Source organism: Falco cherrug, chromosome 20 (genome assembly GCF_023634085.1).
Source record: "Falco cherrug isolate bFalChe1 chromosome 20, bFalChe1.pri, whole genome shotgun sequence".
NCBI lineage: Eukaryota > Metazoa > Chordata > Aves > Falconiformes > Falconidae > Falco > Falco cherrug.
Window position 1 is genome coordinate 154,483 of NC_073716.1, and position 13,435 is coordinate 167,917.

The 13,435-nt window shown below is 57.6% G+C and overlaps 1 protein-coding gene across 3 annotated transcripts; it reads left to right on the forward strand.

Moving 5' to 3' along the window:
* Positions 1 to 9,011: 9,011 nt before the first annotated feature.
* On the forward strand, positions 9,012 to 12,968 carry LOC129734361 (translin-associated factor X-interacting protein 1-like). Of its 3 annotated transcripts, none has more exons than XR_008729985.1 (3): positions 9,012 to 9,343; positions 10,719 to 10,825; positions 11,986 to 12,968. XR_008729985.1 is itself a non-coding variant. In XM_055697490.1 (3 exons), the coding sequence occupies exons 1-3, from the start codon at positions 9,566 to 9,568 to the stop codon at positions 11,065 to 11,067; spliced, it is 249 nt and encodes an 82-aa protein (XP_055553465.1). In that variant the 5' UTR covers positions 9,418 to 9,565; the 3' UTR covers positions 11,068 to 11,955. The 3 variants fall into 3 exon arrangements, 2 of the variants coding, with proteins under 2 accessions (XP_055553465.1, XP_055553464.1); XM_055697490.1 differs by lacking the exons at positions 9,012 to 9,343; positions 11,986 to 12,968 and adding exons at positions 9,418 to 9,595; positions 10,956 to 11,955; XM_055697489.1 differs by lacking the exon at positions 9,012 to 9,343 and adding an exon at positions 9,447 to 9,595.
* Positions 12,969 to 13,435: the final 467 nt, after the last annotated feature.

Below are 13,435 nucleotides of genomic sequence, written 5' to 3' on the forward strand. Positions count from 1 at the left end.
GGGGGGGGGGTGGGGGGCGGGCGGGTGTGTGTGGCTCAGGAGCCTCTTCCCGCCCCTGCGAGCGGGCCAGAGCAAGAAAAGGCAGCCGGCAGCGGAATCCCCAGCCGTCGCCCCCGACTGCTGCTTTCTCCGCAAGCCTTTTAACTGCCGGGGAGGGCTGGGAGGCAGCGGCAGCTCAGGTGTCTGGCTGATCTTGTGTCGTGACAGTCAGCTCCGGGGCCGGAGCAGCCGAGGGGAAGAGGCCTTTTGGTTTGCTTCCCCGCGAAACCGGGGCCTTTTGTTTTCCCTTTGTCCCTAGGTTCGTCCGGAAGCGTCCGTCGACAAGTCAAGGGGAGCGGAACCGAAGGTCGCTCGAGATGTTACTTCGCCACGCGTGCCTCGTGCTTGCGAGTCGGACTGCTGACTACGGAGGGATCCCTTTTGTAGCCGCCGAGGGCCCGCGAGGCTCCGTGTGCCCGCCGCTTCCGAGTGCTGCGCTGCGGCTCGGGCAACGGCCGGGGAGGAATCGTCGGTCCCTCGTGGTAACGCAGCCGGGCCTGCTAGGCGCTTAGAGCAGCGCGTCCGGCCGGGCAGTATTGTTTTCCGAGGCTGTAAAGGAGCCCGAGGTATAAACCCGCTTGACGTTTCCGTACGGCGGTGCGCTTTGTCGGAGAGCTGGGCCCTACTGACGGAGCTGGCACAGGGTTCCCGCGGGACTCCGGCTTTGCCCGTCTCGTGGAAAGGCTCCAGAGCCTGCTTGGGAAGCCGCTTGACAAGGCACGGCTTTGCCGTGATTTTTACGCCGGAATTCCGACGGTAACGCCAATGCCACGTGTTAGCCTTTCTCCAGCAGCTCCTCAAAGCAGAGTGAGCCTTAAGAATCGGATTGCCTTTTAACGAAATTCGAAACAAAGCGGCGGGGTGAAGCGGCTGGAAGCGTCCTGCCAGTCTGCCGTGGGTATCGCTGCCGTGCGTGTTACCTGCCTGTCTGCCGATCGCTCCTGCCTCTTGTGGTGGCCCGGTAATTCCTCTGGGGAAGGCGTTGGGCTCTGACCGCAGCGCACCCCGACTCCCTCCTGACCCCGGCGAGACGTGATCGGTGTTTGCCTTCCTCCCCTTTCACAGGGCCTCGGCTGTTGCGTGCAGAGAAGCTGTCAGCCTTGTGAGAGAGCACGCCGCCGGCAAGCGCATCGTGGTGCTTCGGTACCGAGCTGAGGCCGCAGGCGTCCGTCTTTTGTTTGCGAAAAGGGATCGCGAGGAAAGGTGCTGGCCTCGGAGGGGGAGAGGTGGCGGGGGAACAGGTAGGAGGCAGCTCTTTCAGCCGGTTTTAGGCTTAACTCCTGGGTGCCTGAGCACGGTTCTGGGCTTCGGGGGGGTTGGCTTTCGGCTTTTCGCCTTCAGCGCGTCCTCCGTCACCGCTGTCGGCGCGCGCTGAGCTGCGGCTCAGGGGACTGCGGCGATACAGGCCGTGTGCGTGCCAGCCGTCCTCGAGGCTAGAGCTGTATTCTGCTTGTTACCCTGATGAAAGCGTTTCTTTTTTTCTAGGGGGCGTTCCCACAAGGCAGTGGTGTGGAGCCGAAGGGGACTGCGACGGAACGGTGACGGAGCCGTTTGGACCGAGTCTTGAAGATAGATCGCTCGGGTTTTTGTCCGAGGAAACTTCGTCTCGAGACGGTCCTATCGCTCGCTGGCAACGTGGTAGGAAACTGCTTTGTTGATCTTGACGGCGCAGTGTGTTGGGAGTATTAAGATTCCTCGAGAGATCAGAAGCGAGTAGGTTGTTTCTCTAAGGGAAAGGGGAATAGGCCTGTATCGTTAAAGGAAAGACTCAGAGTGGGTTTTGTTTCTCTCAAGTACAAAGCGCCCCATCTCAAGGGATTGCAAAGTCTGAAACGATGGTTCAAAAGCAGACTTGTGCTGTTTGCAAAGCGTCTGTTGCACTGCTCAAAGACAAAAGACGCTCACCCGAGAAAGTTTTTGGAAACCGATGTCCGATAGGCACGGGGAAAGAGCTGCAGAGGTTTACGTATCGTCTGTCGAATTCTGTTCTCTTTCGTGCCCTTCCATTTTACGATAAAAACTTTCGTGACCCCTTTTCCCGTTCAGGCACTGTTGCTAGTGTTTTTATAAGGGGGGAAAAAAAAGCGTAAGCCTGGTCTCTCGAGTGATTTTTTTTTTTTTTTTTTTTTTTTTTTTCTTTTTCGCTAGACTAGTGGAATCGAGAATGTTCGCTGCCAGAACTTCATCCACCGAGATGGGAAGCCAGGCAACTTCCTAACGGGCCGTGGGCAGAGTTCCCCTCTTGATGCCGTGCCTATATAATAAAGTGTGCAGTCCGTTAGCTAGACGGGCTGCAGTACCCAATTTTTTTCGCCAGGCGGCAGCACCGCGCCCCCCCCGGCGGAGTAAGGGCAGCGCATGCGCAGACGCGGCTTGACGCCGAAGGGGGCGTGGCTTGCGGGCACGTCGCGGGCCGATGACGCAATCCGGCTTCGGCGCATGCGCAGAAGGGGTTTCTGGCAAACTAAGGGCAGCGCATGCGCAGACGCGGCTTGACGCCGAAGGGGGCGGGGCTTCCGGCTTCGTCGCAGCCCGATGACGCAACACGCCTCGGCGCATGCGCAGAAGGGCTTTCTGGCAAACTAAGGGCAGCGCATGCGCAGACGCGGCTTGACGCCGAAGGGGCGGGGCTTCCGGCCTCGGGCGTACGGGCAGATGACGCAATCCCGCTTTGGCGCATGCGCAGAAGCCTTTCTGGCCGACCGAGGGCGGCGCATGCGCAGAAGCGGCTTTGACCCCCCCCCCTAGGGGCGGGGCTTCCGGCCTCGTGCGTAGGGGCAGATGGCGCATCCGGCCCGGGAAAGGCGGGTTCACTCCCGGCCCGCGCGGCGCGCTGGAGCGGCCGTGGAGGTACGGAGCCTTCGCCGGGAGCCCGGAAGACTTTCGGGCCGGGACGTGCGGCGGCGCGCTCGGGCTGAAGGGCGGCCGGGGGCCGGCGGGCAGCGGCCCGGTCGGGGGGGGGGATGTGGCGGCCCGGCGCTCGGCCGCGGCAGGGAGCGCCTGGTGCCGGCGGCGGGCGGGCTGAGGCAGGCGGGCGGCCCGGCCCGGGACCGGCGGGGCTGCCGCCGGTTCTCGTCTCCCCGGCAGGGACGGTGGTCAGCGGGCTCCTCACGGGGCTGCCCTTTTCTGGGTGGGTGGTTTTTTGTTTGTTTGGGGTTTTTTGTTTGTTTTTTTTTTTTTTTTCTCTCGGAGCCGCGCCGCTACCTCGGCGAGGAGCGGCGGCGGGGCGGCCCCGGTGCTCGCTCGTGGCGGCGGCGCCCGGGAGAGGGGTCGGCCCGCGCCGCCCCGCCGCCCACCCGCCGCCGCCTGCGGGCTGCCCGGGCAGCCGCCGCAGCCCTGCGCGGGGCTTTGTCTTTCCCCCAGCCGCTGGCCTGAGCCGTGGCAGCCGGCTGGGGCTGCCGGCCCCCGCGGGCCGCAGAGAGGCTGCCTCGGGGCCTGCGGTAACGCTGTCGCGGGGGGGGGGGGGTGGGGGGGGGTGGGGGGGGTGTGTGTGGCTCAGGAGCCTCTTCCCGCCCCTGCGAGCGGGCCAGAGCAAGAAAAGGCAGCCGGCAGCGGAATCCCCAGCCGTCGCCCCCGACTGCTGCTTTCTCCGCAAGCCTTTTAACTGCCGGGGAGGGCTGGGAGGCAGCGGCAGCTCAGGTGTCTGGCTGATCTTGTGTCGTGACAGTCAGCTCCGGGGCCGGAGCAGCCGAGGGGAAGAGGCCTTTTGGTTTGCTTCCCCGCGAAACCGGGGCCTTTTGTTTTCCCTTTGTCCCTAGGTTCGTCCGGAAGCGTCCGTCGACAAGTCAAGGGGAGCGGAACCGAAGGTCGCTCGAGATGTTACTTCGCCACGCGTGCCTCGTGCTTGCGAGTCGGACTGCTGACTACGGAGGGATCCCTTTTGTAGCCGCCGAGGGCCCGCGAGGCTCCGTGTGCCCGCCGCTTCCGAGTGCTGCGCTGCGGCTCGGGCAACGGCCGGGGAGGAATCGTCGGTCCCTCGTGGTAACGCAGCCGGGCCTGCTAGGCGCTTAGAGCCGCGCGTCCGGCCGGGCAGTATTGTTTCCCGAGGCTGTAAAGGAGCCCGAGGTATAAACCCGCTTGACGTTTCCGTACGGCGGTGCGCTTTGTCGGAGAGCTGGGCCCTACTGACGGAGCTGGCACAGGGTTCCCGCGGGACTCCGGCTTTGCCCGTCTCGTGGAAAGGCTCCAGAGCCTGCTTGGGAAGCCGCTTGACAAGGCACGGCTTTGCCGTGATTTTTACGCCGGAATTCCGACGGTAACGCCAATGCCACGTGTTAGCCTTTCTCCAGCAGCTCCTCAAAGCAGAGTGAGCCTTAAGAATCGGATTGCCTTTTAACGAAATTCGAAACAAAGCGGCGGGGTGAAGCGGCTGGAAGCGTCCTGCCAGTCTGCCGTGGGTATCGCTGCCGTGCGTGTTACCTGCCTGTCTGCCGATCGCTCCTGCCTCTTGTGGTGGCCCGGTAATTCCTCTGGGGAAGGCGTTGGGCTCTGACCGCAGCGCACCCCGACTCCCTCCTGACCCCGGCGAGACGTGATCGGTGTTTGCCTTCCTCCCCTTTCACAGGGCCTCGGCTGTTGCGTGCAGAGAAGCTGTCAGCCTTGTGAGAGAGCACGCCGCCGGCAAGCGCATCGTGGTGCTTCGGTACCGAGCTGAGGCCGCAGGCGTCCGTCTTTTGTTTGCGAAAAGGGATCGCGAGGAAAGGTGCTGGCCTCGGAGGGGGAGAGGTGGCGGGGGAACAGGTAGGAGGCAGCTCTTTCAGCCGGTTTTAGGCTTAACTCCTGGGTGCCTGAGCACGGTTCTGGGCTTCGGGGGGGTTGGCTTTCGGCTTTTCGCCTTCAGCGCGTCCTCCGTCACCGCTGTCGGCGCGCGCTGAGCTGCGGCTCAGGGGACTGCGGCGATACAGGCCGTGTGCGTGCCAGCCGTCCTCGAGGCTAGAGCTGTATTCTGCTTGTTACCCTGATGAAAGCGTTTCTTTTTTTCTAGGGGGCGTTCCCACAAGGCAGTGGTGTGGAGCCGAAGGGGACTGCGACGGAACGGTGACGGAGCCGTTTGGACCGAGTCTTGAAGATAGATCGCTCGGGTTTTTGTCCGAGGAAACTTCGTCTCGAGACGGTCCTATCGCTCGCTGGCAACGTGGTAGGAAACTGCTTTGTTGATCTTGACGGCGCAGTGTGTTGGGAGTATTAAGATTCCTCGAGAGATCAGAAGCGAGTAGGTTGTTTCTCTAAGGGAAAGGGGAATAGGCCTGTATCGTTAAAGGAAAGACTCAGAGTGGGTTTTGTTTCTCTCAAGTACAAAGCGCCCCATCTCAAGGGATTGCAAAGTCTGAAACGATGGTTCAAAAGCAGACTTGTGCTGTTTGCAAAGCGTCTGTTGCACTGCTCAAAGACAAAAGACGCTCACCCGAGAAAGTTTTTGGAAACCGATGTCCGATAGGCACGGGGAAAGAGCTGCAGAGGTTTACGTATCGTCTGTCGAATTCTGTTCTCTTTCGTGCCCTTCCATTTTACGATAAAAACTTTCGTGACCCCTTTTCCCGTTCAGGCACTGTTGCTAGTGTTTTTATAAGGGGGGAAAAAAAAGCGTAAGCCTGGTCTCTCGAGTGATTTTTTTTTTTTTTTTTTTTTTTTTTTCTTTTTCGCTAGACTAGTGGAATCGAGAATGTTCGCTGCCAGAACTTCATCCACCGAGATGGGAAGCCAGGCAACTTCCTAACGGGCCGTGGGCAGAGTTCCCCTCTTGATGCCGTGCCTATATAATAAAGTGTGCAGTCCGTTAGCTAGAGACGGGCTGCAGTACCCAATTTTTTTCGCCAGGCGGCAGCACCGCGCCCCCCCCCGGCGGAGTAAGGGCAGCGCATGCGCAGACGCGGCTTGACGCCGAAGGGGGCGTGGCTTGCGGGCACGTCGCGGGCCGATGACGCAATCGGCTTCGGCGCATGCGCAGAAGGGGTTTCTGGCAAAGTAAGGGCAGCGCATGCGCAGACGCGGCTTGACGCCGAAGGGGGCGGGGCTTCCGGCTTCGTCGCAGCCCGATGACGCAACACGCCCTCGGCGCATGCGCAGAAGGGCTTTCTGGCAAACTAAGGGGCAGCGCATGCGCAGACGCGGGCTTGACGCCGAAGGGGCGGGGGCTTCCGGCCTCGGGCGTACGGGCAGATGACGCAATCCCGCTTTGGCGCATGCGCAGAAGCCTTTCTGGCCGACCGAGGGCGGCGCATGCGCAGAAGCGGCTTTGACCCCCCCCCCCTAGGGGCGGGGCTTCCGGCCTCGTGCGTAGGGGCAGATGGCGCATCCGGCCCCGGGAAAGGCGGGTTCACTCCCGGCCCGCGCGGCGCGCTGGAGCGGCCGTGGAGGTACGGAGCCTTCGCCGAGGAGCCCGGAAGACTTTCGGGCCGGGACGTGCGGCGGCGCGCTCGGGCTGAAGGGCGGCCGGGGGGCCGGCGGGCAGCGGCCCGGTCGGGGGGGGGATGTGGCGGCCCGGCGCTCGGCCGCGGCAGGGAGCGCCTGGTGCCGGCGGCGGGCGGGCTGAGGCAGGCGGGCGGCCCGGCCCGGGGACCGGCGGGGCTGCCGCCGGTTCTCGTCTCCCCGGCAGGGACGGTGGTCAGCGGGCTCCTCACGGGGCTGCCCTTTTCTGGGTGGGTGGTTTTTTGTTTGGTTGTTTGTTTGTTTTTTTTTTTTTTGTCTCTCGGAGCCGCGCCGCTACCTCGGCGAGGAGCGGCGGCAGGCAGGGCGGCCCCGGTGCTCGCTCGTGGCGGCGGCGCCCGGGAGAGGGGTCGGCCCGCGCCGCCCCGCCGCCCACCCGCCGCCGCCTGCGGGCTGCCCGGGCAGCCGCCGCAGCCCTGCGCGGGGCTTTGTCTTTCCCCCAGCCGCTGGCCTGAGCCGTGGCAGCCGGCTGGGGCTGCCGGCCCCCGCGGGCCGCAGAGAGGCTGCCTCGGGGCCTGCGGTAACGCTGTCGCGGGGGGGTGGGTGTGTGTGTGTGTGTGTGTGTGTGGCTCAGGAGCCTCTTCCCGCCCCTGCGAGCGGGCCAGAGCAAGAAAAGGCAGCCGGCAGCGGAATCCCCAGCCGTCGCCCCCGACTGCTGCTTTCTCCGCAAGCCTTTTAACTGCCGGGGAGGGCTGGGAGGCAGCGGCAGCTCAGGTGTCTGGCTGATCTTGTGTCGTGACAGTCAGCTCCGGGGCTGGAGCAGCCGAGGGGAAGAGGCCTTTTGGTTTGCTTCCCAGCGAAACGGGGGTCTTTTGTTTTCCCTTTGTCCCTAGGTTCGTCCGGAAGCGTCCGTCGACAAGTCAAGGGGAGCGGAACCGAAGGTCGCTCGAGATGTTACTTCGCCACGCGTGCCTCGTGCTTGCGAGTCGGACTGCTGACTACGGAGGGATCCCTTTTGTAGCCGCCGAGGGCCCGCGAGGCTCCGTGTGCCCGCCGCTTCCGAGTGCTGCGCTGCGGCTCGGGCAACGGCCGGGGAGGAATCGTCGGTCCCTCGTGGTAACGCAGCCGGGCCTGCTAGGCGCTTAGAGCAGCGCGTCCGGCCGGGCAGTATTGTTTTCCGAGGCTGTAAAGGAGCCCGAGGTATAAACCCGCTTTACGTTTCCGTACGGCGGTGCGCTTTGTCGGAGAGCTGGGCCCTACTGACGGAGCTGGCACAGGGTTCCCGCGGGACTCCGGCTTTGCCCGTCTCGTGGAAAGGCTCCAGAGCCTGCTTGGGAAGCCGCTTGACAAGGCACGGCTTTGCCGTGATTTTTACGCCGGAATTCCGACGGTAACGCCAATGCCACGTGTTAGCCTTTCTCCAGCAGCTCTTCAAAGCAGAGTGAGCCTTAAGAATCGGATTGCCTTTTAACGAAATTCGAAACAAAGCGGCGGGGTGAAGCGGCTGGAAGCGTCCTGCCAGTCTGCCGTGGGTATCGCTGCCGTGCGTGTTACCTGCCTGTCTGCCGATCGCTCCTGCCTCTTGTTGTGCCCCGGTAATTCCTCTGGGGAAGGCGTTGGGCTCTGACTGCAGCGCACCCCGACTGCCTCCTGACCCCGGCGAGACGTGATCGGTGTTTGCTGCGGGCATTTCGGGCGAGCGGGAGTCAGATTCAAATACTCACAGAGTTCAAGATCTGATCCTTTTATTGTACAAACCAGGTAGACTTTTATAAGGCATTCTATAAGCGTGCAATAATGTGGTTGGCTATTTTACAAGCGTATAATAATATGATTGGTTAACAATTGTTTACTGGGAAGATTTCTGTTTCTGCTTTCTCTGGCACGTAGGCTCCTTTCTGCGGTTTCCCAGCTCCTCTTATCACGTCCCGTTGGCCTTGCTTTTGAGCAAACATCTGCAATTTGCTCCTTTTTCTTCATCCCACTGTTCTGGCCGTAACCTCGTCTTATTTCTTCAGTATTTTTCCACTTGCTTCAGAGTTCAGTATAATCATTCAATACAGCAAGAGCCCCAACAGGTGTTTGCCTTCCTCCCCTTTCACAGGGCCTCGGCTGTTGCGTGCAGAGAAGCTGTCAGCCTTGTGAGAGAGCACGCCGCCGGCAAGCGCATCGTGGTGCTTCGGTACCGAGCTGAGACCGCAGGCGTCCGTCTTTTGTTTGCGAAAAGGGATCGCGAGGAAAGGTGCTGGCCTCGGAGGGGGAGAGGTGGCGGGGGTGGGAACAGGTAGGAGGCAGCTCTTTCAACCGGTTTTAGGCTTAACTCCTGGGTGCCTGAGCACGGTTCTGGGCTTCGGGGGGTTGGCTTTCGGCTTTTTGCCTTAAGCGCGTCCTCCGTCACCGCTGTCAGCGTGCGCTGAGCTGCTGCTTAGGGAACTGTGGTGATACAGACTGTGTGCGTGCCAACCGTCCTCAAGGCTATAGCTGTATTCTACCCTAAAAAAAGCTTTCCATAATATTATGCTTCCGTTAGGACGCAATTTTCTCGAGTTCCCCCCACCTCAGGGTGATTTTCCCACACCCCTAACCCCAACCCCTAAGCCCACCTGCAACACCCCATTTTCTCCTAGGCTTTTAGGAGTGGCCTGAGAGGTGCTTGCAGGGTATTCCATTTTGCCTTAGACAGCTTAGGAGACCAACCAAATGCCTGGAGATCTGTATCTATCGTTAGGCTCCTAGTGGGATTCACACAAAACCAGTATGTGTGGGCACGTTCTCCTAGCAGCTCGGTGTCTTTTTGCTGTTGCAGAGGTGATTTCCTGGCGGAGCTGACCAGTGGGGTTCTCTGGCTGAGGGGAAGACCAGCAGTCAGCTGGTGGATGTGCTTCTGGAAGAAATAGCAACGGGAGCTCTAAGAGAGGGAAATGGCTTCACTGCATGGGTATGTGGAAGCTTTCTTCACTGCTTGTTTCCACTGAGATTAATTGGTAATAAATACCCATTAGGAAGGTGGGGAGAATTACTTTTATGGCCGGTGTCTTCAATATTCACCTTCTTCTTAGTGTAAACACTGAAAACTTTAAAGCCAGGGAAACTCAGGTGCACTAGAAAAGCTGAAACGGTGAGCATACTGAAGACATAGCTGAAGTAGCCACACTTTACAATGATGCCACGTGAACCACCGGACATGCAGGTATTTCTAGTGGGCTCAAGCCCCTGCTAATGCTGCGCTATATGGCCAAGCCAAAGTAACAGCTTCCTGGTGCTGAAAAGCCTCATCCTCCTCCCCTCTCCCTGCCCCGGTACTGGTGGCCGTGACCGGGAAGTGTCCAGCAGAGCAGTATTTGGGTTTTCCCGGGTTACTTCTCTGCTGACGAGATTAATGCAGACAAGCGCTAGAATGACTAAGTAGCAAGACTACATTGTAAGGAATGACTGTTTCTTGTGGCATGAGGAAGTTCATTCAACTCACAATGTCCCATTGCACCGTACCCCAGCACATGGGGGAAGCAGGCAATGATACAGGGACAAGGAAGCGTTGCAAGAATTCTTCACGTCATACTAAGCACGACTGTATCCAGAGGTTCTCTCTGGGATAGAGTAGCATTTCTTTGATCCTTCAACGTCTTTTCCTCAGCCTTTCCAGAAGCTTGAACTGTTTTCCCTGCCATTCCTGAAAGGTATTTCCAAGGAAGATCTTTCCTTTTCTGGTTTTGTTGGGCAGAACCTCTCAGAGAGTCCCATTTTTTTTCCACCCTGGAGCACTCGAGACAAGTTGCAAAGGTGCTGACAGATGTGTTTTGTAGTACTGCGAGACCCACACAAATGACCTATCCCTAATATAATCCCTAAATCCCTAAAACAAATGTAATCCTTAATTAAATCGCTACTTTAATCCCTAAAACTTAAGTAACGTCAGTTTAATTCTTTGAATAAGGATATGTAGTCAATGAGGTCTTCAGTGCTGTACCTGCTTGCATCAACTAGTTCTTGGATTGGCTCTTTCCTTTTCAGGAGAATGGGATTAAATTAGGGATTGAATTAGTTTTATCAGACTAGCTAGGTTTATCAGACTAACAAAGCTGGAGTGCCCACCACAAGCTCTAACACCTGAAGGCCCTCTGCAGACAATGGCAGTGCAAGCTTGTGCCTTTTCTGTGATGGGAGTTTTTCCCATATTCTTTCTCTCTATTTCCACTTTTCACATGGAAATTCCATTTCTAGGAGAGCCGCGTTATTTTCGTGCACGTTGAGAGGCAGCTCCTGTGCAGACCGGAACACATGTTTGGTGCTAACACAGCTGTAATTTCTTTCAGGAGGAGGCGGGGAGCGCTGAAGCTTTCGTGGCCAAGCCCCGGAGCCAGGATGTCAGGGAGAAGCAGGAGTATCTGAGCCAGCTGAAGAACAAGCTGGGAGATCTACTGTAAGTATGGAGGGAAGGGGCTGATGGGGACAGTAGCTCAGGACCGCGCGTGCAGAGGGAACCCCGCAGTGGACGCAGTGTGCGTGGCCAGCGCAGGCCTCCCTGCGCTACAGGGCTGTGCCCGTTGCAGTGAATGCCGAGACCTGGCTGAGCCCGGCTCTGCGGAACACTGCGAGCAGCAGTCCCCGACCCAAAGAACTTTGGCGTGGCAGACAGCGAGCAGAGATCAGTTGTACCACTAATCCCCTTCGGTACAGTGCTCCTCTGTCGCGACGGAGGGAAGACACAGTCACTCAATATGAGTGATCAGCAGACTTCGTTTATTGTACCTTACAGTCACCTTTTATGCCTTGTTATAATTAGCTCTTACGTATTACAAAAGTTAAGCTCATTATTGGTTAGTTGCCTAAATATCAAGCCCATCCCTAGTTTCTCTTCTGTAGTTATCTGTTCCCACCTGCAACATTCTTTTCCCACCGAAATCTTCCTGTTATTGTGTAACAAGAACAGCCAAAGGCAGCGTATTTTTGCTTTACTTCAGATAAGCTGAGAGCGATGCGCATTTTTGTCCAGCCAGCTAGACTATGTTTATGTGAACTTTTTCAGCTAGCCAGTTATCCACACTCCTCAGCTCTCCAAAAATAGCAGTAAAATCCTGTACGTCTTCAGAGACTGGTTCTGAGGAGTGGGAAGAGCAAATAGGACTGACAACTGGTGCAAATCTGAGAAATAATTCCACCTCAAAACAAGAGGCAATTACTGCATTGAAAAAAAGTCTGGTGCCACACCGAGCACCGAGGAGAACGCCAGAGGTGGGCAGGTGCCTGTGAAGTGAAATCCTGTCCAACGTGGGCGCTGGGTTAGCAAGAAGTACAGTTCTGTAATAAGGGATATCAATGCACAATAGAGTGAAATTAAGGTCTTCCCAGGTTATCATGAATCTAAGATTTCTTAACTTCCGTTCAGTTTGACGTTTAGCATTCACCAGTCTTTATTGCACATGTGTTTAACAACGGGATACTAGTAGAGGCAGAGATGACTGTGTCAAAAGACATCTCTGCTCTGCATTTCGGGCAACATGGATTCTCAGTGTGACACAAGTAAGTAAATGTTCTTTTCACATACCACAACGTAATGGTGACTGTGTTGCTTTGGAACAGAGAGGGGAAGGCAGATGATCTGAAGACTGCTTTCTGTGCGATTGATCCCGGTATCGACGATCAGACGCTAGATACCTACGTTGGCCTGCCAGACCAAGAAGACGTGCCTGTGGAAACTGCACTCGAGAGGCTGCTTGCTGGATATGCGAGACGAGTAGGGCCCTCGCCCAGGGAGGGAAGCGCGACAGGCTTTGGAGGGGAGGAAGGAGACTTCCAATAATAAGAATAAATGGACTGTTTGATCTACGGGTTTGGGTGCCAAGCCGAGAGTTGGAGTTACTGCGTTAAATACTTCTTCCCATTGCATATGGAGGTACAGCTCGTAAGAGCTGAGACGGTGGGCTAGCTTGAGCTATCGGAAGCACTTTCATCTTAAGCAGCACAGCACTCCGAGACAATTTTACAGCCTCCGCAGAGTCATTTTAGCTCAGCAAGACCTGTGGTGGGAGGCTGCCTGATCCCCAGACAGAGGCTTCACACCCCCGGGGCGCCGAGGCACTTCAGGGTGTCAGGCGCTCTGCTTGGTGACACAAGAGCTGTGCTCCACAGCCATTGCTGGAACCTGAGAAGCCACCATCAGGCTCCAGGCTGCAGCGTGGCTGCTTTGGCCCTTGGCCTTTACAGTCCCTTGTCTCAAAGAAAGAGGGTTTCAAAGATTCCTTTGCAAAATAAGGTGCCGGTTGCAAGCAAAAGGTGAGGTCAGCCCACACGAAGTCTGCTATCATGTCTGTCCCCGAGGAGACTTTTGTCGTGGTGTGGCTGCTTTTGTCCAGTATGAAATCACTCAACAGACGTTCAAGTGCTGCCCCACAAGTAGATTTAACCAAACTCTGAGCTGCAAAAGTCATCCAAGCATAGAAAAACTGAAATCAGTCCCTTGCTTCGAGGAAGGCACCACGTGCCCTTTGGTAACTTTACTCAGTCGTCCCTACTCATAGTGTCCGCTTTGCCCTGCACATAGCCCTCTCTAGGGAGGGGAGGGAGGGTTCTGGAAACAAAAAAGACTGTAGGAAAACAGCTCTGCTGTGGTCGTGCCTGAATTGCCAAGTAACTGGAGCAAATCTGAGAAGCAAAACCCTTTCTTTTTCTTGCGATGTAGGCATATGAAAAGTAGAAAGGGGTAAGCTGAAACCCAAAGACACCTTCCTGATAAAGCACTAGTTTTGTAAACTTGCCAAAACTGATTGCATTTGTAAAGCGGGAAGGCACCACAGCTGGTGTGACACAGCATGTGCCACCCAGAGGTACGAGGCCCTGGGGCTTTCTGCCTTAATACTAGAACCTGGTGCCAGGCACTTCCTACACAAGTCACAAAATAGCAGGAAAGGAGCTCCACCAACCGGGCGGCTGCAGTACCCAATTATATTTCGCTAGATGGCAGCAGCGCTCCACCAACAGGGCGGCTGCAGTACCCAAATATATTTCGCTAGGTGGCAGCAGCGCTCCACCA

What these genes read in the sequence shown, in the direction of transcription:
- LOC129734361 (XM_055697489.1), top strand. Translation starts at nt 9,566, where the DNA reads ATGATGCCACGTGAACCACCGGACATGCAG. An exon ending in GTGAACCACCGGACATGCAG is followed by an intron (nt 9,596 to 10,718) that starts GTATTTCTAGTG and finishes AATTTCTTTCAG; the next exon opens with GAGGAGGCGGGGAGCGCTGA. An exon ending in AACAAGCTGGGAGATCTACT is followed by an intron (nt 10,826 to 11,985) that starts GTAAGTATGGAG and finishes GCTTTGGAACAG; the next exon opens with AGAGGGGAAGGCAGATGATC.